The sequence below is a fragment of the Asterias amurensis genome, chromosome 16, assembly GCF_032118995.1.
Source record: "Asterias amurensis chromosome 16, ASM3211899v1".
NCBI classification, from domain to species: Eukaryota; Metazoa; Echinodermata; class Asteroidea; order Forcipulatida; family Asteriidae; genus Asterias; species Asterias amurensis.
The window spans coordinates 11,031,721-11,057,256 of record NC_092663.1 but is presented as its reverse complement, the minus strand read 5'-3'; the positions used below and the strand labels follow the sequence as shown (position 1 = coordinate 11,057,256).

Sequence of the window (25,536 nt, the reverse complement as noted above, 5' to 3'; positions counted from 1 at the left end):
TTATAAGGGAAATGCTTTTTTCTTCATACTTAATAGTGTGTGTTCATTTATTTTTCAGAAATGAGACAAAATCTGGATAGGGTCCACCAGCAGGAGCTTGGTAGCATCCAGGCCAAGGTTCAAGCGGAGTACGCCCAACTTGCCAAGATGAGAGAAGACCTAGAGCAGGAGAAGGGCCAACGAGAATCCAACACCTCCCTTAAGAGCGAACTCTTCCTCTTAAAAGCTTCCCACGCTGAGCTGAAGAAGCAACACGAGAAGCTTCTGGCAAGGAAAGAAGGTGCAGACGATGAGGACTTGACTTTGGATGAGAAAGTTAGAAGGGACAAGGCTCTTGGGGAAGAGGCTGTCCAGACCTATAACCGAGAGATTGGAAAGCTCCAAGATGAGCTGACAAGTGTCAGGGCAAAACTCCAGGATGAACACGCTGAGGAACTGGATAGGCTACGAAAGTACTTTGAGAACAGGGTGGTCGAGAATGAGAACAGGTGGGCTCAGGAGATGGAAGAGCTTAAGACGCAACATGAGGCAGAGAGAGAACATGCTCTGAAGGAAGCTACAGAGGATGAGGAGGGAGGTAGGCCGATACAAAGAAGCTATGCCCAGACCATGATGATGATGACACATCTGTCAGATGTTGAGAGCTCTCCGCCCCAGTCTCCGGAGCGATTCGCGGAGATCGAGGCGGAGGTCAAACAGCAGCTGCGGAGCGAGCTGAGGGGCATCATGGAAGAGGATTACCAGACCAGAATGGAGAATCTCAAGGAGGAGCTTGCACATGAGCACAACATGGAATTGGAGCGCAGGAATCTTCAGTTTGAGCTGAAGCTGGACGCAGATCTGGAAGCAGCCAAAATCACCTTGAATTCAAGACATAGCATGGAGATGGAAACCTTCAAACAAAATCAATTAGAGGAGTTGGAAGCCCTACGCCAACAGCTTTCAGAAGAGAACACTAAGGCGATCACAAAGCTCAGGCTCGAGTGTGCTGTTGAAACAGCTCGCCAAGTCGAAGAGGAAACACAAAGAATCAAAGAGGAGCTCAAGTTCACCTATGGAGAGGAACTTTCCCAGATGAAGGATGACTTGGAGCATAAACATGCTCTCGAAATGGATAATGTTCAAGGTGAGCTGGAGTTGCAGAAAGAAATTGAAGGCAAACGTGTGAGAGCTCTCTCAAAGGATGAATTTGATTCGCAGTTTAGAGCTATGCAAGCAGATCTTGAGCAGCAAGCCCAGGATAAGATCACGGATGAGGTTGCCCGCATCCTCGCAGAGCTCACCATGGAGAAGGCGCAGGAGATGGAGGTCATGGAGATGGTTCTCACGCAGCATAAAGAGAAGATCCAGGAATTGGAAACCAAGAAACAAGATCTTCACGACAAACTAGATAACCATTCTAAGGATGAGGAGAATGTCGGGGAGAAATATAACAATGAGTTTGCGAACCTAAAGCAACAGCTCAGCGATACAGAGTTGACTCTCCAAACTCTCAGAGAAGGAATAAAAAACGGCACAGCCCCAGAGGTGGAAGAGCTCAAGGAGAATCTTGTTCGACAATATGACAATCAGTTGGAGATGATCAAGGCCACCATGACAGAGGAGATAGAATCCCTGACCAGAAACACCCAACTCCAATCTGCCAAAGAATTAGAGGAGATGCAGTTAAACTTTATGCAGGAGCACCAGGGGATGTTGGACAAGTTTGTGGAGAGCCAAGATAGTGATATTTTGGATCTCAAACAGCATCATGATAGAGATCTTGAGGACCAGCATGAACGCTTGCAAAACGAATATGAACAGGAGTTAAACGATGCTCAGGAAGCCCTCCAGGAGGAGCAAGCCAAGGAAATGGAAGAGCTCCGGAAGGTGCTGGAGGAGGAACGTGAGAAAGAGTTGAACGATTTAAAAGCGCTGCACTTTGATGAAATAGAATTGCTGAAGGTTGAACTTGTCAGGACCTTAAATGAGGAGAAGGTGAAGATGCAAGAGCAGATGGAGAAAGAAAGAGCTCAAATTTTGAGTGCTGAGGAGCTCTTAGAGTCTCTAAAAGCAAAGTATGAGGAGGAAAAAGCGAGAGAGAAGGAAGACCTTGTGACTGATCACATGACCAGGTTCAGACAGGTCACAGATGAGCTAGAGGTAGAGCATCGCCAGGAGCTGGAGTCCATGAAAGACATGCTGCGCAACTCCATCGAGAAAGAATTCCGGGAGAGAACACAGAGCCTAGAAGAAGAGATCCGAGGACAGCAAGCAGAGCTCAGGACAGCGCAGGAGAAGAACGTGACAGAACTGATAGAGCTGAAGCAGAACCATGAAGAGCAACTGGCAAAGATCCGAGCAAACCACGAGGATCAATTGGAAGCCATTGCCACAGACTCTGAGCGAGAGATTGAGTCGGCCAAGTCGGAGCTTGAAGAAGCTCATCGGGATGAGATCCTCCGTCTGCAGAGTCAACTCGGAGATGGGAAGCAGGACGCCCTTATTGCTCTGAAAGAAAGTCATGAGAGGGAGATCGAAAGACTGAAATCTGAGCAAGACCAGCGTGTCACAGAGGCCGTGGAGGAGCTGATGAGGAAACATCAGGAGGAGATTGAGAAGGCCTTGGAGGAACTCCAGGAACAGTTGATGAAACAGGCTGAGCAGGAAAAAGGTGAGTGTGTTAACAACATCGTTCAAACCGCAGTAACCTGGTCCCCATTTCTATGTTATAAGAAAATCCATCTTCATATTAAATATTACATACATGGATCATGTTCAAAATTGTGGCAGTATAAAAATCTCATTGACATAATTTGCAATGGTTTTGATTTTGTCATATCAATGATAGGGATTAAAAAATGTATTGATAGAATTTCAAGCTTTTTTTTTCAAAGCACTGGAAACTATTGGTTATTACTCAAAACAATTGTAAGCATAAAAACTTACGAGGTATAAACTTGGTATTTTCATAAAATAATAGTAATGGTTTTGACCAATGCTCTGATGCTCAAAATAAAAAGCAAATCTGTTTTTGGCAACATGTTTTGTTCACCTCAAAAGTCGGTCTTTTTCTGTAAAATCCCGGGTTGAAAATGTAAACTACCCCCTCTGTTGATGAAATATGTCCATCTTGTTTCCAAGTACTATTATTTTGCTCTTTGAGCCTACATGTACACTATAATCACCATGCAATCCAGCTGTTCCATGACTCATGTTCCACCCCTTGTGTTTCAGGTGAGCTGGATCAGATGATGAAAGAGAAAGAAGAACAACAGAGGGAGGAAGTGGAGAAACTTGAAGAGAAATCCAATCAGGTGAGTCCTAGTTAACGGTTTCATTTCATTAATTGTCTGAAAGTGAAATCTTTTTAGTCAAGCAAAGGAAAAGTGTGAACTTTCATTTTTTAAGTTGGGGAGGTAGTGCTTTCTGTTCTACCGGCCAGGCTTCTGATGGTTGATACCCAAGGGGGTAACCCTGTTTCAGCCCTTGGAGTAGGTGGCAATGGTCCCTGGAAAAATGCTTAATCCCTTGAAAAACGAAATCTGCAAAAAGAATTTGTAAACCTTTCTCAAAGGTTTTAAGATGTGTAATTTGTCCGTATGGTTTTTAGTGTTGTTAAATTGTTAAAGGAACACGTTGCCTTGAATCAGACGAGTTGGTTTTTGAAAAGCGTTTGGAACAGTTTGTTATGAAATGCATATGGTTAGAAAGATGTTTTAAAAGTAAAATATAATGATCCATACAAGTATGACTCTAAATTGCACCGTTTTCCTTTTACGTCGCGAATGAAGACGGTCAGCCATTTTATGGAGTCAAAAGTTTGACTCCACAAAATGGCCGTGCAATTTCCAGGCATGTTAGTGTGGATCATTGTATTCTACTTTTTAATTATCTATCTAACCGTTTGCATTTCATAACAAATGATTCCAATCGCTTTTCAAAGACCAACTCGACCGATCCGAGGCAACGTGTTCCATTAAGCCCCCATGTTTCATTGACATGTTAATTAGTACATGTACTTTTATTACTTAATAGATGAAAATTTGCGTAAGGGATTAAGAATTTTAATTTTTGGTTTACCCATTTATTTGCACTGGTGTGTGTTAGCACTGTAAACTCAGTACTTACCCGAGCTCTGTGAAAAAATCAAAGGCTTATTTTATTTCTCGGGTGGGATTCGAACTCTTGACCTTTGCAACTCTAGAGCATTGTCTAACCATCTAGACCAACAAGATTGCCCGGTAGCTAGAGGCAGTTCAAATTTTCTTTTTTAGCAGCGGTTACTGCAAACGATTTAATAGATGAAAATTTTGATAATATTATTATTTCATTCTTTAAAACTTATGTTGTACCTCAACCTTGATGTTTTCCTCAATCAAAGGAAACTTTAATACGACATGATTGATTCCAATTTTGCATTCACCTGTGCTGTTGTCATGAAATAAGCACCAATGGATTTGGTGGTCAGATCCGTTATCAAACAATCATCGTCTGAGTTTAATGATAATAAAATAATACAACAATAATAAACAGGACTATTGTAAAGCGTCTTTAAAGGCACTGGACTTTATTGGTAATTCGTCAAAATAATTGATAGAATAAAAAAAATACTTGGAATCGAGCAATTGAGAGCTGCTGATAATAGGCGACCAAGTGAGTGAGTGAGTGAGTGAGTGATAGTATAAAACATTGTGAAAAAGCGGCTGCCTCTGAAGTACGTAGTTTTTGAGAAAGAGGTAAACTCTCACTCAAATATGAAAAGACTTCAGGCCTGAAGCCTTTTATAAGGCATCTGAAAGCACACAAGTTTGTACAACAAGGGTGTTCTATTCTTTCATTATTCTCTTGCAACTTCGATGACCAATCTAGTCCAATTTTCACAGGTTTGTTATTTTATGCATATGTTGCGATACACCAAGTGCGCATACTGGTCTTTGACAATTACCAATAGTGTCCAGTGCCTTTAATGGATAAGTGTACTGGAGTGCTTGATGGTAGTGCTAAGCCATGACACCTCATATAATTTTGAGGGCCTTTAAACTATCTCATTGACTTTCACAGATATTTCTCTGGTATATTGTTGTCACTGAAGCTTTTAGATTGAAACAAATCAATTTGATTCATTTGTCAAATACCAATCTTAGAATATATCTTTAATGCTTGGTGCATCCAGCAGAGACTAAAAGGTGTTTAAACTGTAAGTGTGTTTAAAGTGGTATCCCATTGACTTTGAGTGATGTTTCTCTAGGGGAATGGCACTGGGTGAACTTTGTAATTCTTGAGCTTTTAGATTGAAACAAATAAATTTGATTCATTGTCAAATACCAATCTTGGAATGTATCTTTAATGCTTGGTGCATCCAGCGGAGACGGATTCTATCTCTTATTAATGTGAAAACTCAAGTGGAACCAAACAGAGGTCTTTATAATTATTATTTTTCTCCTGTTCCGAAATGTCATATGTCACACATGTTTTCTTAGATTCCTGGAAAGCTGGATATTTTTCAATCAAAGACATTAAGTCCTTGAAAAATACTCTTTTGGATTAAATTTTTTCAGAGAAGGCAGTCAGTTTCCTGCAATGACCCCCCCCCCCCCCTTAAAATATATAAAAATGAAATAAATAAATAAATTATTGGGTCGAATAATCCCGAGAGAGTTGGAACAATCCAGGAATGTTTAAAAGTGTGCCTGACAACCAGGGGCCAGGGATAATCGTTTGTTGTATAGCGTTATGAACACATAAGGCATGGACACTATTGGTAATTACTCAAAATAATTGTTAGCAATGGAGAGCTGTTAACAGTATAGAACATTTTGAGAAACGGCTCCCTCTGAAGTAACATATTTGTTGAGGAAAAGGTAATTTCTCACTCAATTATTAAAAGACGCAGCCTTTTTTTTCTAGGCATCTGAAAGAACACAAGTTTGTGCAACAAGGGTGTTTTTTCTTTCATTACTCTCTTGCAACTTTAATGACCAATTGAATCAAAATTATTCACAGATTTTTTAATTTATGCGTATAATGAGAGACACAGAGTGAGAATACTGGCCTTTGACATCATTACCCAAGGTGTCCAATGCCTTTTATTATTAGTTGTAGGGTGTGATTGTTGAACCTTACATCAAGCATCCTAGCTCTATGCATCAAGCATGCGAATTCTCAAGATTTTTTCCTGATTTCGGTGCTTTCTTAAAAAACTCCTTGAGGCTTCAAATTGTTACTGAAAGAAGTAAAGCATTCACCTAAGGGAGAAAGAAATGTGTGATAAGGCCTGCTTTGACCATTTTTGAAACCACAGCTTGGGGTTTGGGAAAAAATGTGTGCTTTCCTTATGGGGCTTCAAACAGCCTGACAGAGTCTAAGCCGGAGTCAAAAGCCGGAGCCAAATCCCAAGGGCATGGTTTAAGTTTGCAGTACAAGCTGACTGTGCAAGCCACACATGAAAGTTGAAAGTAATAGTGGGAGCAAAATATTATGTGTCCGTTCATGTGTTAACTCCAGACGCAGTTCTCGTTTTGACTTTTTCTGTTCCAAATTTGATCCGTTTTGTTGTCATTTAAAGGGAAGGTCCACGTTTGGTAATTGTCAAAGACCAGTCTTCTCACTTGGTGTATCCCATCATAAGCATAAAATAACAAACATAAAATAACAAGCCTGTGAAAAATTGAGCTAAATTGGTCTTCAAAGTTATGAGAAAATGATGAGAGAAAAAACACCCTTGTTGGACGAATTTGTTTGCTTTCAGATAGGAATTTATTTTAGTGAGAAATTACCTTTCTCAAAATCTATGCTACTTCAGAGGGAGCCGTTTCTCACAATGTTTTATACTATCAACAGCTCCCCAAAGCTCGTTATCAAGTCAGTTTTTAAGTTAATATTTGTTTTGAGTAATTACCAAACGTGTACCTTCCCTTTAAGAGCTATCACCAGCATTGAGTTTACAATGTGTTGGATAATGATAAGTGAATTTCTATGTGTTAAATGCCAGACCCAGTTGAGGCAAACATTTCCTCACTCTCCCTTTCAAATTCTCACTTCCTGCAGGAGCGTCCCCCCGAGACATACCATTATATTGGTAGGGGTGTGTCGATGAACACCAATAATAAGCCAGCCGTTAAATATCAAATTTGTCATGTTTTTTTTAAAGACGTGTTTTTACTGACATGGATTATGAGATGCTTCAGTGCATAATTGATAACTGGAGCGGTTGATTCGAGTACCATCCATGGCAATTTAAGGATTTCACGTTAAACTGGGATCTCCTCCCCACCCTCGATGAATGGTATATCCCACATCCTGCATGGTTGATTCTTTATTACACGTTTTCATATATGGTACATCCTTAGATTAATTTTTTATTAATTTTCTATGCATTTATGCAGTTGCTTTCTCGCTGAAAGAGATGCTTTAATTTCAATTCATATCTCTGGAGCAGATGTTGCTTGTTATCTTCAACATTGTTTTTCCAGTATTCTGCGGAGACGTGTAATTTAACTTGTTATGTTCCAACCCCTCTGTTGTCATAGTACGCTACATGACTCACAGTCTTCGGCTCGAAACCTTTAGGCAATCATTCTTAGTTTTTTCTCCAAGATGGCAGCCCCCATACCAGCTACCCATTGAGTATTAAGATCATTTTGTATTCAACATGGCCGCCACTTGTCTGCTCTTGTATCCATAGTTACAGCAAGAGAACATGGCGTTGCTGCAGCAGATCTCCACGTATGACACAGTGATAAGCCGACGAGAACGCGAGAACGAAGAAGGCGGTAATTTAGTCAGCATGATGAGGGCAGACATGGATCGCTTAAACACGGACAGGTAAGATATTTATCTACTCTGTCAATATTTCTCTTTCTACTGGGAACAGTACGTTCCATTTTCCCACCTTCATTTTTCTCCTGTAAGCCCCACCTCGAGTGGCCATCGTCCTGTGATTGGTGACCTTATGCAAATTAACGAATAATTGAATAAATTAATATAATTTCATTTGGGTTACCCCATGGGTATTAAAGCATTGTTGACGCAGTACTTTCCCGAGTTATGCAAATAAATGAATAAATACATTGTACATTCACGTATTTCGCTCCCACACAGCTTTTATTTAATAGTGTGTATTGACATTTGTAGGAACGACATGTTGTCGTTCTTAAATTTTGTTTTGAGTCGTTAGCATTTGTTCCTAGTTATAATGGTAACAACTGTGTTAAATGCTTCTACTTTCTACTCAGACTCGTTGATTACTCTTTCCACCAAATAATTCTTACATTACTTAAAGATTTTCTAGAGGAAGTATACCATAAACATTTGACCAATTACATCAAAATTGTGATGGTTTTTTTTCATCGGATAGAAAAACAAGTACCTCTGGCTTAACAGATTAGCTATGGCTGTTTCCTGGAAATTAAATTTCCTGAAAAACAAGTAGATGTACAATGTACATTAAATATGGTGTTTTGTCGAGCATGTTAAAAGACTTGTCACATGTAAAAGACCTCTATAAAGAAATCATTTTACCTTCTGGAGCTGCATGTACACACATTTTAGAAATAACAACCGTGTATTAAGCAAACTTGGGCTGAGGGTTTTTCAATTTGTTTTTTTAAATGTTTGCTTTTGCCTAATTGAATTACTTGTCTAGTCAAAATCTAATTTAGTTTGATTTGAAAGTGTGGTGGAGAGGCAAACATACTCTCACTTGTTTATTCCTTTGATTATGCAAAGTCGAGTTCAAGCCAATATTTGTTTTATATTAGTCTATGTCCAACAGCACAAGCGCAAATGCGTGACAATTTTTTTCTTTCATAACTCTCTTGCAACTTTGATGACCAACATGACCAATTGAGTCCAAATATTCACAGGTTTGTTATGTTATGCATACATGTATGTTGGGATACACCAAGTGAAAATACTGGTTTTTGACAATTACCAAACGTGTCCAGTGCCTTTGACATCTGTTGACTTTAAATTGTGACTATATCAAAATTTACTACAAGGACCAAGTATCATGCCCCTGATGGCCAAATTACAAGGTTGGTATCATCAAAATATAACTGTTGTATTGTTTATTTACCAGGCATGATGATCTTTAAGTCTGTTTTCCGATTTTGTTTTGCCCTTGGGAAAAATCATATATATATTTTTTAATAAGGCCTGAAAAGTCTATTGGAGCTTACACCATGTGTACATTTAGGTCAGCCGTAAGGTACTTGATAAAATGTTCCCACCGTTTTTCAAAGACCAAAATGTCAAACATGTCTGGTTTATAGATTAGAACTTTAGGTAGCAGGTTGAATAGATGTGAGTGTAACACAATCAGCAAAATATATAAGTCAAGTAACTGAAAGAGGAAGTTACATAAATATTTATTTTAGTATCATTTGATCTGCAAGAGAAACAAGTTTTGAATTTCTAGAAAATATATGTATGCATCTTACAATTTAACTGAACCATTAAAGTATTTTTGATCAAGACCAAATAATTTGTAACATTTTTTTAAGGCCATTAGATAAACTGTAAGGAACCAGTTTCGACATGAAAAGCTACGGATGCATGAGGGCAAAAAAATAAAAAAATTGTGTTTTGAAGGAAACTGGACATGCTAGACTGCAAGGCCCACCCAACTTTATAGCTCTGCTTAGGCAGAAAATATTGCTAAACAATTTACAAAAAAGAGCAGGATACCAGTCACACATGGCACATAAAACATGGTGTTTTGGCTGGTAATGTTATTCTAGTAAGCAAAAGTTTGTTGTGCTTAGCTACTTTATGTGCTAATGCAGCTCCATGGAATTGCGCCCAGGTCTTGTTCAGTTGTTGGGTTTCAATTCAATACACGTTTATTTCATACTCTTGTTGAGAAAACAAAACAATTGTGAGAATTAGACAGTACATAGAAATTTAACAAATCTAAAGTGTATTAAAGTGTACAGAAAAACAATATAAACTAAAAGCAAATAATAAATTAATAACTAGGAATTAACTATGTACAATACAGGAGCGAGAGCATGAGGCTGTTAGTTAAGCCGTGGCTTATAGACAACAGCCTTTATACAGACAAGAAAACAAACAAACAAACAAACAAACAAACAAACAAAGTTGAAGATAAGGGTGAAGATAAAATTACTAGACTCTGGGCTGTGGTCTAGTGGGTATTTGGAGTCCTGAAAATGATCAGAGACAAATCTCACAGGTTGTTCCTTTTTATATTCTATTCAATGAAATTAACGGTTGTCAATTATAACATTTCCTTCCTCTTGTATAAATCAAAATTAATCTCTAAACACTCAGCGTAGATTAAACAAGTCTTTCTCAGATTAAAAGAACATTACAGAATTGGTTTTTGCTAGTAAACAGTTGCTGGCAGTGTAAGCACTTTTTGTAATACATAAACTTACAAACCTGTAGAAGTTTGAGGTCGATCGGCCATCTGGGTCACGAGAGAATATTTCAAGGGATGTTTTCTACTTTCATCATCATTAGACCATGTTAGTTTTGTGTAAACCTGTGATCTTCACGATTTTTGTTTCTTACCAATTCTGAAACATTCCTTTAAAAAATCAATTATCCCCTTGTGTTTCCAGGGAAACACTACAAGAGGCAAATCAGCACCTGCTTCACGTCCTGACCAACGCAGTCCGTGCTACCATGGCAACGGAGGAAGCCATCAACAGGCAGATGGCCAAGCTGGCTGCCACGGATATGAGGCCGGCCGGTGAGGGACGATCTGACAGTAGGGACACAGAGGGACGGACAGAGGCTGAAGGAGAGGCTGCAGAGGGGGTTGATGGTCAGCCACAAGGTGCTAGTGGGGGTAAGTTTTAGAAGGAGGAGGATAGAGTCACTCGGAAGCCTATTTCACATACTCTATTCCCTTGGGTTGCCCCTTTGGGAATAACGGCTAGCCTTTTCACACTGTGATCTGCCCTCTGTCTGCCCGGCAAATGGGCTTACATGAAGCCCAGGGAAAAGCCACCTCTGCTCAGGGCCCAACTTCATAGAGCTGCTCAGCACCAAAATTTGCTTAGCATGAAATTTCTGTTTCGATAAAAACAGGATTACCAACCAAATTTCCACATGATTTTCAGGATGAGCAAACATCAGCTGATAACCAGTAACAAGCAATATGCAACAAATGGAAATTTGGTTGGTAATCTTATTTTTATCAAGGAAGAAATTTCATGCTAAGCAAGTTTGTGTGCTAAGCAGCTCTATGAAATTTGGCCCTGGAGTAAAGGGAAGCAGTTAAACCCCTGGGTTACCTTGGAACTGGAACCCTGTGGAATTGGGTTAAAAAAGTCCCGGAGCCTCTCCGGGGCTATATTCGACTAGAATAAGAGATACAGTGTGAAAAGGGCTTATGAAAAGTATTTGACGGCCATCTTGGCTGATGTGATGTGACGTAACATCTACGGCTTACATCAAAGTGAAGCTTTTGTAAAATGGAAGAAGAAATGAAATACAGGGAATTATTTCAATGCAGTAGTTTTGCAAGCGAAATATTGAACTTAACCTGTTTTGTGCACACTGGATGCTAGCAATTCTGAGAAGCAACTGTAACATTATGTGTTGCTGGACAGGGAACCAGACCAATATGGCTACTACATTTCTGTGTCCATTTTCAATCCACAGTGTCTCTGGCAGTCGCTGATCCACCGCGTGATGATTCCGGTGACGCTCTTCACGATACGAGCGTCGTGTCGTTCTTAAGTGATGAAGGGTTGGAGCTCTCCCAGCAGCTGATGGAGAGTATGTTCACGGGGCAAGATCTTGACACGGAAGGAGTGGAACTTGTCACAGGTTAGTGGGGTCCAAATTGTACCTTGTCCCCTGTGTGTAGTCTGTAGTGACCAATGCTGGTTCTCATTATACCAACAAGGTGCCTGGCTATTTTTTCCCTCCAATCTCGGTTTGGTACTTTGATAAAACATTATTGCAGGCATGATATTCTTCCTTCTTGAGTCTGATTTCAAATTTTGTGGCCCTAAAAATTAGCAAAATTGTTAATAAATAACCTGATATTTATAAGCCTTTGCTATTTGTGCATGTACATGTAAGTCAGCCCTTGTACTAAAAAACAACTTCCTAAACTATCAAAAGTCTACTTTCATTGTACGAAAGAGGGGCTGATTTGTTTTGCCTTACCAGTCTCAGTGTGGCAACCAGCATTTGAATGGAAGAAGCTTTATAAGATTGTTACTCCATGATGGAAGTTTATCGAAAGTGGAGATTGAATCTTTTCTGTTGAAATCTCTGAAAGGCTTACTTACAAACTTCTTAATAGAGTGTACCTGATTTTTTGTTTTCAAACGTTGGGAATTGTTGAGGACCTTTCATAATTGAGGGTTGTAAAAGTATTCAGGCTTGCTATTCTGTCTGGCTTCTTAAGTGGGCAACTTCCTTTTAGCTTGTGCCCTTTCTCCAAGTTTGGAATAGTTTGGGGAAAAAATGAAAGTAATAGAGACGTCTCACATGGAGGCAAACATCTCTCGGTTTCCCCAGGAAATTAAGGTAATGTGGATCCAACGGCAGATCTTTCCTCCACAAAGCTCCCCGGAGAACTTTCCAGAAAGTTGAGCTGAAATGTTGAATTTGAGATGCATCTGTTGTCTGACAGGTTCATTTACGCCATCCTGGGCTGTAGCCTACACCTGAGCTCTAAATTTTGCTTAGCATGGAGAGTTCTTGCTAAGTAGGAACTGGCTGCCTGCCAAAATATTATATGGAGTACACTGCGAGGCCTAGAGTTATGTTGAACAGGTTTTGCTGGTAATGCATGGTTTCACAACATTTAGGGGGCGTCTCAAAAGTCGGGCGAGTTCTATGTGCAAAAGAACGTTTCCTTGGGCCCATGATCCATTGAGCTGCCAGACTGTTTTGATAGACATTGACCATTTCATTGGTTCAAAGTATGGGAGCAATCCTACATTCATATTTTAATCGTTCCGGGGGTCCAGTTTAACGGTCAATGTGCTGGAACACTTATTCACTACAATATGATCATTCAGACAATTCCAACATACTTTTGAGGCGCTCCCTTTTAAGTTGTGTTGATGAATTAGTTTGTAATCCTATTTTCTTTCGCGGAAATCCAATTATCCATTAGTTGGAAAGACTTGATGGTTTGTAACTGATTCAAGTTGGTTGAAGTGCACTTCAGTTATCATAAAGTCTATTGGACTATGTGCCCTTTGTTTACATCTGAACCACCCTCTATTGAAGTGGTCCTAGGGGCAAATGCGCAGTTCTTGTTATGCAATAATTTGGTTAAGGAGTGATGTCAAAGGTAACATAATAAAATGTTAAAAACCATCACCTTTGTTTATTCCTAGGAGCAACCACCCGCCTCCAGAACTCGGTAGATCGTCTGTTAGAGATGGTTTCAGCCACTGCTGAACAGATCCAGCGAGCTCGCAGCTCCCAGGCCGAGCTGCTGAATGCCACAGAGTCAAGCGTTGAGGAAGCCAGTCATCTACGGGCCGACCGAGACAGCTTGATGGTCCAGCTGAAGGGGACGACAGAGGCAAGAGAGAGTCTGGCTGTGGAGATACACAGGACGGAAGGTAAAGTTTGGCAGTTATGAAAAAGAAATTGTTGAGTTATCAACCACCAGTTCCTTTTCAGACCCGACACTATTCAAAAAAGATTTACTGCAAACCTCACCTGATTAATAAATAAAAATTATATTATTTCTTTTTTTGTCTGTGTTAAATTTCACAAAAATTTACCAAGAGAAAACCAGATAGAATTCTCCAGATTGCACAGTAGAGCTTTCAAAACTAAGACAAACATCAAGTAGAAAACATTCCAAAGAACTTGTTGATTTTCATTGTGCTTTGGGCAAGCATCCAAAAAGTTGGGTCCAGACTGCCCCACAGTTTTGAAAAAAAACCAGGGGAGAACCCAGATACTGTCCTGCAAATGCCTGCACTCGTGCCAAGCAAAAGCTGTGTATCTGAGGTACTGAGTTCATCAGATTTTGAGCAAAACTATGGAAAGCTATGGAGTGTTAACTTCTGACTGTAAACGGTGAATGTTTTTAATATTTTTGCACTGACCCCAATTTGTTTGTCCCCCCCCCACCCTAAAGGTTTGCTTGAGGGACTCGCCTCCGAGAAGCAAGAACTGGAGGAACTAAACAGCAAACTGGAAGCTGACAAACACAACATGGCCGCAGAGTTGGAGATGTTGAAAGAGAGGCTGAGTTCTCTCGATCAAGCTCAGTCGTCGTTGCAACAGGAGAGGGAACGAGTGGAGGAGCAGAAGGCGGCGTTCGCTCAGCGGCTGGGAGAGGAAGACTTAGGTAAGTTTAGGAGAGGCGATTTAATTCCAATTCATGTTTAAACCACATGGGAAACGGACTGGGTAAATTTTAAATGATGTGGGTATGAACAAAGACATGATGTAATTTCAAAGGGTTTTTTTCATCCAATGTATCTATGGAATGCAGCCCATAGATATTTTTCTCTCTTCAATCCCTGTCCATTGTGACCTATTCCTTGGGTTTCATCAGCAACTCTTACAAAGAAATCATGGATTGCTTTTGTTTCATGGTCCCCCCTGGTTGTCATGCAGGTGTTGGGTTCTTATTGCATTGTATTTCTGTTTCATACATGTTTTCTCCACCTACCCCCTCCACTGTTCCTTTAATACATTTTCTTTGAAAATATGAAATGTCTCCGCCCTGGACCCGATTTCACAAAGCACTTGAAGGCACTGGACATTATTGGTAATTACTCAAAATAATTGTTAGCATAAAAATTTACTTTGAAATGAGCAATGGACAGCTGTTGATAGTATTTAAACATTGTGAGAAATAGTAGTTTTTGAGAAAGAAGTAGTTTCTCACTAAAATATTTGAATTGAATTTGAGACCTCGGCTGAGGTCTCGAATTCAAGGCATCTAAAAGCACACATATGCGACAAGGGTGTTTTTTTCTTCCATATTCTCTTGCAACTTCAACGACTAAAATATTCCAAACCTCACAGGTTTGTTATTTAATGCAAAGGTGTCCAGTGCCTTTAAAAGTTTGTCTGATTCTCAGGGCCCTATCACATGAGTACTGGGGTATATTTCACAAAGCACTCGGATTCTTCTTAAGATGAGTTGTCAGTATTACCATAGTGACTTGCTTTGTTACATCACATTTTGCTTAGCAGTCAAGATTGATTTGGGGTTGAGCAACGAAAAATAAACTAGGGTGGGATTTGAACCAACGACCTCCGGATTAACATGCCTGCGCTCTTCAAACTGAGCTATTTAGCCCTACGTTGGCTGTCCCCCTATTTCGTTGATATCTTTGTTGGGGGTGCCAGCCAGAAGCCAATGCAACTATTAGCTGCCATATACATGTAGTCAAGATCACACTCAAATTTACGATACAACCTGGGAAGCAGGTGTCAGGGGATCACCTTTTAAGGGGATGCAACTTTTTATTTTCAGGATATCAAATCAGTTAAGATTCATTCGCACTTTCAATTTCAATCTAAACACTTTCGGAAATCGACCCCTGGACATTTTGTGAAATTTAAGCCCCTCTCCCCTTTTGTTTACTCCCGCCCCCTTTGTTATCGTGTGCTTGTTTTTGTTTTGCATGTTTCCCCCTTCTCCCCCACTCCCCTGTGCCCATGGTGTCTGACTCTATCTGTCAACCCGTCTATGACTGCACGTGTCCATTTTGCCTGTGGGTAACAGACACACAAGGTGAGTGCAATCTTGGGAGATGTTTCGTAGATTGGGGATTTCATTCTCATGCTCTGTGATTCACCGTTTTGTGGGTCAATAACACTCTGTCATGTGTGCAAGGAAACTAACTAACATTTCATATAAGGGTGTAGTTCTAAATTTATTTGCAGGCACTCCTGCACTTCTCATCTATTACATTTCTTGATCTACGTTTTATCAATTTTGCAAGAACTGGGCCTTGTTTCTTGAAAAATAATTCCTGAAAAGGGAAGCAAATATTGCTTTCTTAGAAAATTGACTTTTGTCAATAGTTGTAACATGGGCCCAATTGCATTAAAACTGCTTAATCCCAACAAGTAGCTAAGCACAACTAAATTATTACTACTAGCATAGGTTACCAGCCAAAGTACCACATCACATGCACCATCTAAGCAGAATTTGTTAACTAATATCTTCTGCTGAAGCAGCTCTTTGAAATAGGGCCCTGGACACAATAGACCGATTCACTAAGCTCCGCCCCACTGCATATTGACCAATCACAACGCAACGAAGGTCCGACTAATAAGGTCCGACATGCGTGCGCGTATCTTGGCGCGCACGGCAGAGTTGGGCTGAAAGGCATTGGAGAGCCTAACGTGTTCTTGCTCACACGTGCGTCGTGGGCGGAGCCTACTCGATCGGTCTATAACATGTACATATAGCTATGAGGCAAGAAAACATTGATTAACATACATGTAGCCAAAGTCACTAAGTGACTTCTGACAGCTTTAGTTGTGGCCTATGCTAGATTACTGCAAACTCCTATACTTCCAAGTTGCTATGTAGCTGCTAGCCACAGCCATAGCCAAAAGTATGCAATGATTTCTAACATCTTTGCTGTAGCTGATAAAATGCTACATGTAGGTGGCTGCAAATTCGTATGCATTGACAGGCACAGCTAGCTGTAGCCATTAGCCAAGCAAAACTCAACACAGACAAGCCACTGTGAAATTGTTTCAAACAATATGACCTCGATATGTCAACATGCCAGGTTGGGTTGAGCCCTCTAAATATTTGTAAAACACCAAGAGAGAATTTCAGCTGTACATCTGTGGATAAGTCATCCCCCTTGTGACTTCATCAAACGTATATGAACTATATTCTCCTTTGTTTTTATTAATATTAACGATTCACCGTCAGTTAGAATTCGTCCACTAAAAAACCATTCCATTCCTAGAGAATTTCCCCAAGGTGTTTTATTCAGCAAGGAAATGTGTCATGCTTTTCTTTATAGTCAGACTTCTGATTGTTTTTGATAAGTTGTCAAGAAATTCCAACATCAGGGGCCAACTTCATAGAGCTGCTTAAGCAAGAAATCTGCTTAAGCACGAAAATAGCTCGCTTATTTTACACATGTTACTGGCCAAAATGTCATGCCATATACAGTACATTGCTTTTGACTGGTATTTAGCTGTTGTTTACTTTGCATAACAATTAGTGGAGTCTTTGCCGGTAATCTGATTTTACTAAGCAAGAATTTATTTTCATTTTGTGCTTAAGCAGCTCTATGAAATTGGGCCCAGGATACTTCATAGAGGCAACGAAAGCAATTGCCTCGATGCCCCCTGGTCATTGCCTTGGTGCCCCTGAAACGCTCCAGTAGAAATTTACAATTTCCTCATAGGGTGCCCTTTATACAGAGGAGAGAAATGCCTTTCTGTTCTTGCCCTTTCAAAAGTGAAGCACACATGACTGTAGCAGCGTGGTAATAATTTTTAGAGACGGGAGAGTTGTGACTGATTCTAAAGATATGCTGGGGCCACATACATGTATGTACCTACAGTGCACCAGGTCCATCCATTAGTTTGTGACTCTAAGCGGAAACGGGTCACCAGCCAAAATGCCATGCGTTAATACTGATATGACTGGTACAGGACTGTTCGCTTCATTTTTGAAAGGGCAATCGCCTTTGTTGCCTCCATGAGGTACATGTATCAGGCTTGCTGGTAACTTAGTAACCTGTCATTTTGTTTAGTGAGAAATATTTCCTGCTTGCTTGTTTGTGCCCTTAAAGCCTGTAAGCACAAAAATTTGCTTAGCATGAAATTTCTTCCAAGTGGTAAAAACAGGATTTACCAACCAAATTTTCATTTGTTGCATATTGCTTGATACTGGTATTCAGCTGTTGTTTGCTAAATCCTGAAAATCACGTGGACATTTGGTTGGTAATCCTGTTTTACCAAGTAAGAAATTTCATGCTAAGCAAATTTTTGTGCTTACAGGCTTCATGAAATTGGGCCCAGATTTAGATTCCATGTAGCACAGATAAAAGAATTGTTTGGCTGGTACCCCTTCACTTAATTTCTTTTAGTTGTACTAAGCACTTTAAAACAAAACATTATAGGGAAGGGATACCAACCAAACAACTTGTTTTCTATTTAGGCCAACTTAGAACAAAGATAGAACAGTTATCCGGAAAAAAATATTTCAATCTTTTTTTTATTTCCATTGTGGCTTTGCAGTAATGGTGCATTTCCCTGACATGAAAACTTTAGTTGTCCTATTTAAATTTTTCCCTAGTTGTGCGAAACACTTTTGTAAAAGCTTCTTGTATCAACACTTGACTTCATTTTCCCCTTCACCGTCACTTTCTCAGGTATCCTCCAGGAGAACCTCCGTCTCCGTGAGGAGGCCGAGGCCATTCTCGTAGAGCGCCAAGATGCCGAGAGGCAAACAGCCAAGGATAAGATGGACCTAAAGGAACAGCTTCAGCAACTAGAGATGGCCATTGAGGAGCAGATCGCTAGAGGCGATGCACTCGCCGAGAAAGGCAAGGAGGAGACAGAGGAATTGAAACGACAACTGGAGGTCTTGGAGAAACAGCTGAAGAAAAATAAGCAGTTCTTAGAGGTGATTTTTTTAAGAGTGATTATTTAAACTTCAGGGATGCAACTTTTCAGCTGATCAGCTGGTTTTTCGCCTTTTACATGTATTTCTTCAAAAGAGTGCCATAGAAAACTGAAAAACAATTTGCGGAAGTCGAGTGTGATCAGAACTTTCCTCTCTTTTTTGCAATTAGAAAGTTGCATGTCTGTTATTTAGATTGTTCCTCAATTCAACACCCAAGCTGCTGCCGTGTTATTATGGTGGTTTGCCTAATCCCATGTCAAGTTTTTCAGTGTAGTCCTCAGTCGGACAGAATCAAACAAAACACACGGTCAGATTTTAAAGGGTTTGTGTGGTCTTACTCTGTTTAGTCAGGGTGCGTTTTTTCCTTTTAAACTAAGATTTTTAAAGAGATAATTCATTAATACTCAATATTTAGGTAAACAGTTATCCATTGCACTAGAATGATAGGGACATGGGTTCAAATCAAACCCATGTAGCCTGTGCGTGTTCTTTCCTGCAGGGCCCAGAGATCACATATCGATGTAAATGGAAAATCCAAATAATTTTCTTGATCCCTGATGCAATCATTGTCTCATTTAAAAAAAAAACATTAACTTTTGTCATCCTACTATTTAGCAACAAACCATAGAGCGGGAGCAGGAGCGAGAGGAATTCCAGAGGGAGATTGTGCGATTGGAGGAAGACCAAAGGTCAAGGGACAGGACTCCATCAAATGTAGATGAGCTGTTTAGAAAAGAGGTGATTCAGATCTTCAAAATGTTCAGGAATTTTTTCCCACAAAAGTATGGCTTAAAAGGAAAAGGTGTGAGGGTGTTTTGTGTTGTTTTCTAACTGTTGCGAACACGTGAAGTACCAGCACAATAACAATTTTTTAAAGATAATTGATATAATGCCTGATATTGGTGCAGGGCATCAAGATTGCAACATTTTTACAGAGCACTTTGTTTCTGTGCAAACATTTCAGGCGATCAGAGCACATTGATCGTAACGTTGAGTGGTCAACCACTGGTTCTTTTCAGAACCGACACTATTCAAAATAGATTTGCACATTGTGCTACCGCAACCTCAGCTGATTCCCACCCCACCCCCACCATGCAAACATTTTATCAAGGTATATTATTTGGAATTTTCTCACAGGCACAAGAACTCCGTGAAGAACTGCGAGAGAAGTCCGAAGAGATCACTCAGGCACAGACGAGAATCCAGCAGCTGGAGCGAGACGTCCACTTTGCCGAGGACACCACTCAAGAGTTGACCAGTCAGCTGAAAGAAGCAGAGCGGCAGCTGGATGAGGTCGTCCAATCAAAACAGCAGCTTGAAGCGCAGACGGAAAAACTGGAGCGTGATCTCGGTGAACAGCGCCACCTAGAGGTGGATATCATGCACGAAAAAGAGACGCTACAGAAACAGCTATATGATCAGCTCATACAGGTATACATTGTCCTTTTTCTGAAGTATTCGTTGTTGTTAAGTTGAAAGTTAACTCTTGTTTTAATAGATCGTCTTGTAGACATTTGTCTTTTGTGTCTGTTAGGATTGTAATTTAATGAATATTTATGTACATTTTCAGCCCTGTGACCTGCAGTCCCGGTCAAGTTTTTGAAATCTGCTTAACAAGAAAATATCTCTTAACAAATTTCCGAAATTTAAATAGGTTTAGAGTTGGTATTGGCTGGTAACCATTTTTGGGGGTGCTTACATTGCTAATGTTTTATGCTTAAGCAGTGCAGTAGAAATGGAACAGTAATAAGAAACTGACAATCTACGTAAGTGTATTCTACTTTTCAACTATTCTCCGTTTAGATCTCTGCCTTGCAGTCTAAGCTTGATGTGCTCAAGCACGGTGTGGAGACGGCGGACGGCACAGGAAGCTCCGACTCCGGAGAGGTCGTGACCTCCGAGGTCTCCCTCCTCAAACAATTGGAGGACGACAAAGAAGCTCTGGAGAGAAAAGACAAAGAGGTATTGTCATTTAAACAAAAATTTGTTTTTGAGTTTTTCATTTGAATACAAATTCTGTAGATGTTTAAAGTCAATGAGGATGCTTGTTGGAATCCAGCTGAGCCCTTGTCTTCTTGAACCAGACACTTTCTTTATTTACCCTCAAGATGAAATGGGTACGTCACCGGTCTCATATACATAGGAGTGGGGGAGTAAAACAATTTTTTTTTTTTTTAAAAGAGGTGATTTATACTATTTTTTTCTGGCTCAAATTGCAAGAACCACCTCTCCAACCAAGGCCCACTTGTATTTGTAATCAAATCAAAAATTTGTAGGGTACCGGTCATGGGCAATGTTCATGACACTTTAGCTGACATTTAAGTTGTAACACATTTCTGCTGTATCTATGCTTAACTGGCTTATAAAAGCAAGGTAATGGAGTTACTTGTTCTTGGATGAGAAAAACAAATATAAGAGTGTTATTGAAATACGAAATATTTGATATTTTTTATCTTGGCCTCCTCGTCGCAGATTGAGAATCTGGTGGAGCAATTGGAGCAGTTCCGTGAGGAGATCATCAACAAGGATGAGGAGATCTGTCAGATGAACATGCAGATTGAAGTCGCTAATAGAGAGCAGGATTCAGGACGGGAAGACTTACAGGGTCAGCTGGATCAGGCTCTGGAAGAGGTCCACCAGCTAGAGGTAAGGTGGGAGAGAAGATGAAGGGGCGCTGTGCTTGATCTTGGTGCAGTACTTGAGTTGGAGGGGAAACATGGATTCCTGAAAATAGCCATGGCCTAATTTCATAAAGCCGGGGAGCACAAAAACTGATGATGGTCTGAGGGATGATGATATTAAAGGCCGAATTACAGTGACCCCACTGTGGGATACGGTGACAATAACCGGTGAAGCGAATAATTGATAAACTGCTGACCTCAGACCAAAGTTTTTATGCTAACAATTATTTGAGTAACTTATTTGAGTAATTACCAATAGTGTCCAGTGCCTTTTAGAGAAAGAAACAAAACAAATCAAGAGTACAAATCAAAGCAGATTTCCCTATCTGAATTGCCTCCAGGACAAGGTGACGTCATCTGGTCAAGACATTACCGCCTCCATGCCACGCTTTGCCCAGGAGCTTCTCGACGAGAAGAACCAAGAGATCGATCACCTCAACGAGCAGCTGACCCAGGTCATGCAGGACCTGGAGGAGGCCAAGCAAGAACAGGAAGAGGAACAGCGCCCTCAAGAGGCTGCTGTGGGCCAGGCTGAAGATGACAAGCTGAAACAGGAGGAGTTGGTGAGTAGGAAATGAGCTTGCTTAGCAGACGTTTCTGCTTGTTGAGATTTCAATAAGCCAGTAGGCTTTAAGGAGACTAAGTAAAAGAGTAAGCTCATTACAAGTCTTCCAAAGTTAAAACACAGCTTTTGTTTTTGGTTAATTTGACCAGGTTAGTTTACTTAAACCATCGGCTCCTATCAGAACAGCTACTTCTTCCAATAATACTAACTGCTTTTATTTACTTGGTTAGTTAAACCAGGCTAGTTTACCTGGTTAGAAGGTGGCCAGTTTAACTATCCATTGGACTTGGTTAATGCACCAGGTTAGTTTGAGTAAACCATTAGCTCTTATCACCATGCCACCTCTTCCAAAGTTAGTCATTATACTACACAGCTTTTATTTACTTGGTTAGCTTGATCAGGTTAGTTGAAGTAAACCATCGGCTCTTATCAAAGCAGCTACCTCTTCAAAGTTAATAATAGTAATACACAGCTTTTTTTGGCCACACTGGACTTGAACTGGTTGCGTTAAATATTTGCTTTGTTAGTTTACCCCCCAAAAAGTCCAATTCTAACATGGCTTTCGATGTACTTACATGTAAAGAAGATTGTATTTGATTCTTTTCTCCTAACAATTTCTGCTTCCACATCTTTGTCTTCTAGGAGAACCTTCAGACAGAGTTCAAGACTAAACTACAAGCCAAAGATGAAGAGATTCAGAGTCTCAAACAGTCACTAGGAAAGGAGCAGAAGAGAGATGTCCCAACGAGTCCATCTGCTGAGGAGAAACTTAAGACCCTGCAGAAGAGCAACATTCAACTCCAGGTTAGTATAATAATTATGGAAATAGTAACTAGTTCTTATATGACCCAGGCCACCAAGCAATTGATGGTTTGCAATAGGCGTCATCGGCCGCCATATTTTATGAATTGTGCACACGTGAAGAGCTACCATTGGCTGAGAGTCATGCGCAGCGCGTACACGCGTGCACTCTTCCCTTGTTAATACATCAAAGATGGCGGTCGCGGTCATGTATTGCAATCCATCTATTTTTCAGGAGTTTTCACATACGTCAAGTCTCACTGGATGCAACACAATGAATTGTAACATCTAAGAATTTCTATGTCTAGGATAAGGGGGAACCCAAGCCCGGAAGTAATTTCTGACGGGGCGGTGGTCCAGTGTAAAATTGGAGCCCTGGTTACTCTTCTGTGAAGGAAGGTTGCACGGCCTATCCAGTTGAGTTTGACATAATCGTCTAGTCATGAACAACATTTATGAAGCTGTATTCTTGAGATTTGAAAATAAATAACGGTCTTTTGATTTGCAAAAAATAGTTGATGGCCTGAAGTTTTGACCATATTAGAGTTTTTCTGGAAGGCCTTAACTATTTTTTGCATTTATTTATTGCCTTTATACTATAGTTCCTTTTGGCTGGTTACTTGTTTGCAACAGCTAATTCTATTTTCTCTGTTGATTTTGCCTAGACCCAGTATGACCAAGACATTTCCTCCCTGAAGCAAATGCTGCTGGTTAGAGAGAGGGAGGTCGCTCATCTTGAAGGGTTGCTGGTCCGCCTGCAGGAGGAAAACCCCAGTGGGAGTAACATCAAAACCTATAAGAGCCAAATCAAGGCACTTAAACAAGAGATCCAGGTATGGGCGGTAGGCATAATGCTTAGTTTTGTTTGGAGACTTGCACCCTCTTGTGAAAGGTGAAAGCTTCACCTGTGATTTCATTTGAAACTCTATTTTTTGTTTATTCCTTCTTTGTTCAACTTGAGGACCCTTATGCAAATGTTGACCACAGTATACTGTACTACATGTACATCATAAATTTTTCAGTTGGTTTGGTTGGCAAAGTGGTATCTTCCCTCGCCGTCCACCTCTAGGACCCAGGTTTGAATCCTGCTTGTGGCACTATGTGGGTTGGGATTTCAATCTCTACCTGATTTTCCCCGGAAAAATTATGTGGGTTCTTCCTCCCTACATCTAAAACTGAAACTTCCTTCCTTGTCTTCTCTCCATTTGGTTATTGGCTAGTATAGAGATCAGGTTGGCTCAGTTCCGTCTTTCCCTGCCTTTTAACTCTGGACCCCAGTTCATAATCCCACCTCAGAACGGAGCCTTGCATGTGAATTGGGTTTTCAGTCCCTGCCTAATTGCATGAGTTTACCCTAAATTGTGATTTTCCGGCCACCTCTTAAAATAAGCGTTTGTTCTTGTGTCCTATTCATCCTGTTAATTGTGCTGTTGGATGTGTAATCAAATAAAATTAAAAAAGTAAGTTCGCTTTACTGAGACTCCTGAAAGGAAATGATACTGAAATCATTCATTAATATTCACTACTGGTTGATTTAAAATCAAGTTGCAACCAAAGTCTGAATTGAGTAATTAGTACTTAGGGGCATTGCTTGGCGACAGACAGCGCAGGATAGAGTGAAATGGAGAATTGGTGCAGAGGCTTTCCTTCTGCAGTGGAGTCAAATAGGCGAGATAGACAGACAGACATGCCAAATACAATGTAAAAATATTAAAACAACTGACGTATTCAAGTGACTCTTCCTTCAGGATAAAGACGTTGGGATGACCAAGCTGCGTCTACAGCTTGAGGACCTCGAAGAGAGACTCTTCCAGCAGCAGCAACAGCAGCAACAGCAACAGCAGGATCTAGTCGAAGAGCCCCCACATCTGCAGCAGCCCATCCAAGACGAGACCAACTGGCAGCGACTGCAGCGGGAGCATGAGCTCCGGATTGCCGAGCTTCAGCAGAAACACACCAAGGTGCTAGCGACGCTTCAGACACGCCACCAGGAGGAGCTGGGACATCTGAGGGAGTCGCAGGCGTCGGACGTGGAGAGGCTGCGAGAACTGGAGATGGATTATGACAGGAGGATGGCAAGCCTGCAGGGGTTGTCGCCAGGGAAGACGTTGGAACAGGTTCGTCGTCAAAATATTATCACAGATAAAAATGCAGTGTGCTTATGGACCTTTTTTTGCGTTTTCTGACAAAATGTTTGGTTACAAGGCATTATGAATAAGCTTTTGTCTTCACAATCAACAGAAGCTGCGAGAGATAAGGGCAGAACTCACTCGTCAGCACCAAGAACACGTCCGTGACATTCAGCGCACCATGGAACGCGAGACCCAGGTCCTGATGGAACAACTTCGCAACGAGTATGCCAACCACACGCGTGCGAGAGAAGAGCGCCACCGCCACGAAATGGAGGAGGCTGTGTTGAGGGTGAATCGCGATCTGATGTCCGCTCATGCCGAGGAGGTTGGGAAGATCCAAGAGGAGCACAGCCGACAGCTGGAGAGGGTTCTAGCTGCGACGCCAGCCAGTGCTAGCCCCATGGGTAGCTTCATTGCAGGTGAGGGTTGCCACCTTCACTGACCTTTGGTGTGGTCAGGTCCTCTGTGTATCTACTTGTGATAATAGCTAATAGGTTTTTATTCCATATAACAGGGATGTGATTTCTTTGTTTTTAATTGTAAATTTGTTTTATTTAAACAAATTTATAATTAAGATTTTATTTAACATAATTAACATTACTAAAAACATGAAAAACACACCATATAAAACCATTGCAGAGTAGGGCTTTCAAAACCAAATAAACTGTATCACGCTTTGCGCTCACAGTTCTGTTTTTTTTTTCGTTAGCCTATTACATCACTGATATAGGGACCAACCCAAAATAGCTTGTCATCCTGACTTTTGGCAATAAAAAACTTGGGTTTAAAAGTTGATTG

General features: G+C 40.7%; 1 protein-coding gene across 1 annotated transcript in view; it reads left to right on the top strand.

Moving 5' to 3' along the window:
- Positions 1–25,536, top strand: part of LOC139948693 (uncharacterized) — a 122,725-nt gene that overhangs the window by 73,009 nt on the left and 24,180 nt on the right. Inside the window, 17 exon segments of the mRNA XM_071946939.1 lie at positions 59–2,653; positions 3,217–3,296; positions 7,667–7,806; positions 10,569–10,798; positions 11,617–11,784; positions 13,317–13,547; positions 14,075–14,287; positions 18,306–18,559; positions 19,175–19,297; positions 19,697–19,990; positions 20,363–20,521; positions 21,032–21,205; positions 21,582–21,803; positions 22,448–22,609; positions 23,272–23,439; positions 24,355–24,723; positions 24,848–25,157. Of these exon segments, the coding sequence (XP_071803040.1) occupies positions 59–2,653; positions 3,217–3,296; positions 7,667–7,806; positions 10,569–10,798; positions 11,617–11,784; positions 13,317–13,547; positions 14,075–14,287; positions 18,306–18,559; positions 19,175–19,297; positions 19,697–19,990; positions 20,363–20,521; positions 21,032–21,205; positions 21,582–21,803; positions 22,448–22,609; positions 23,272–23,439; positions 24,355–24,723; positions 24,848–25,157 (5,892 nt within the window).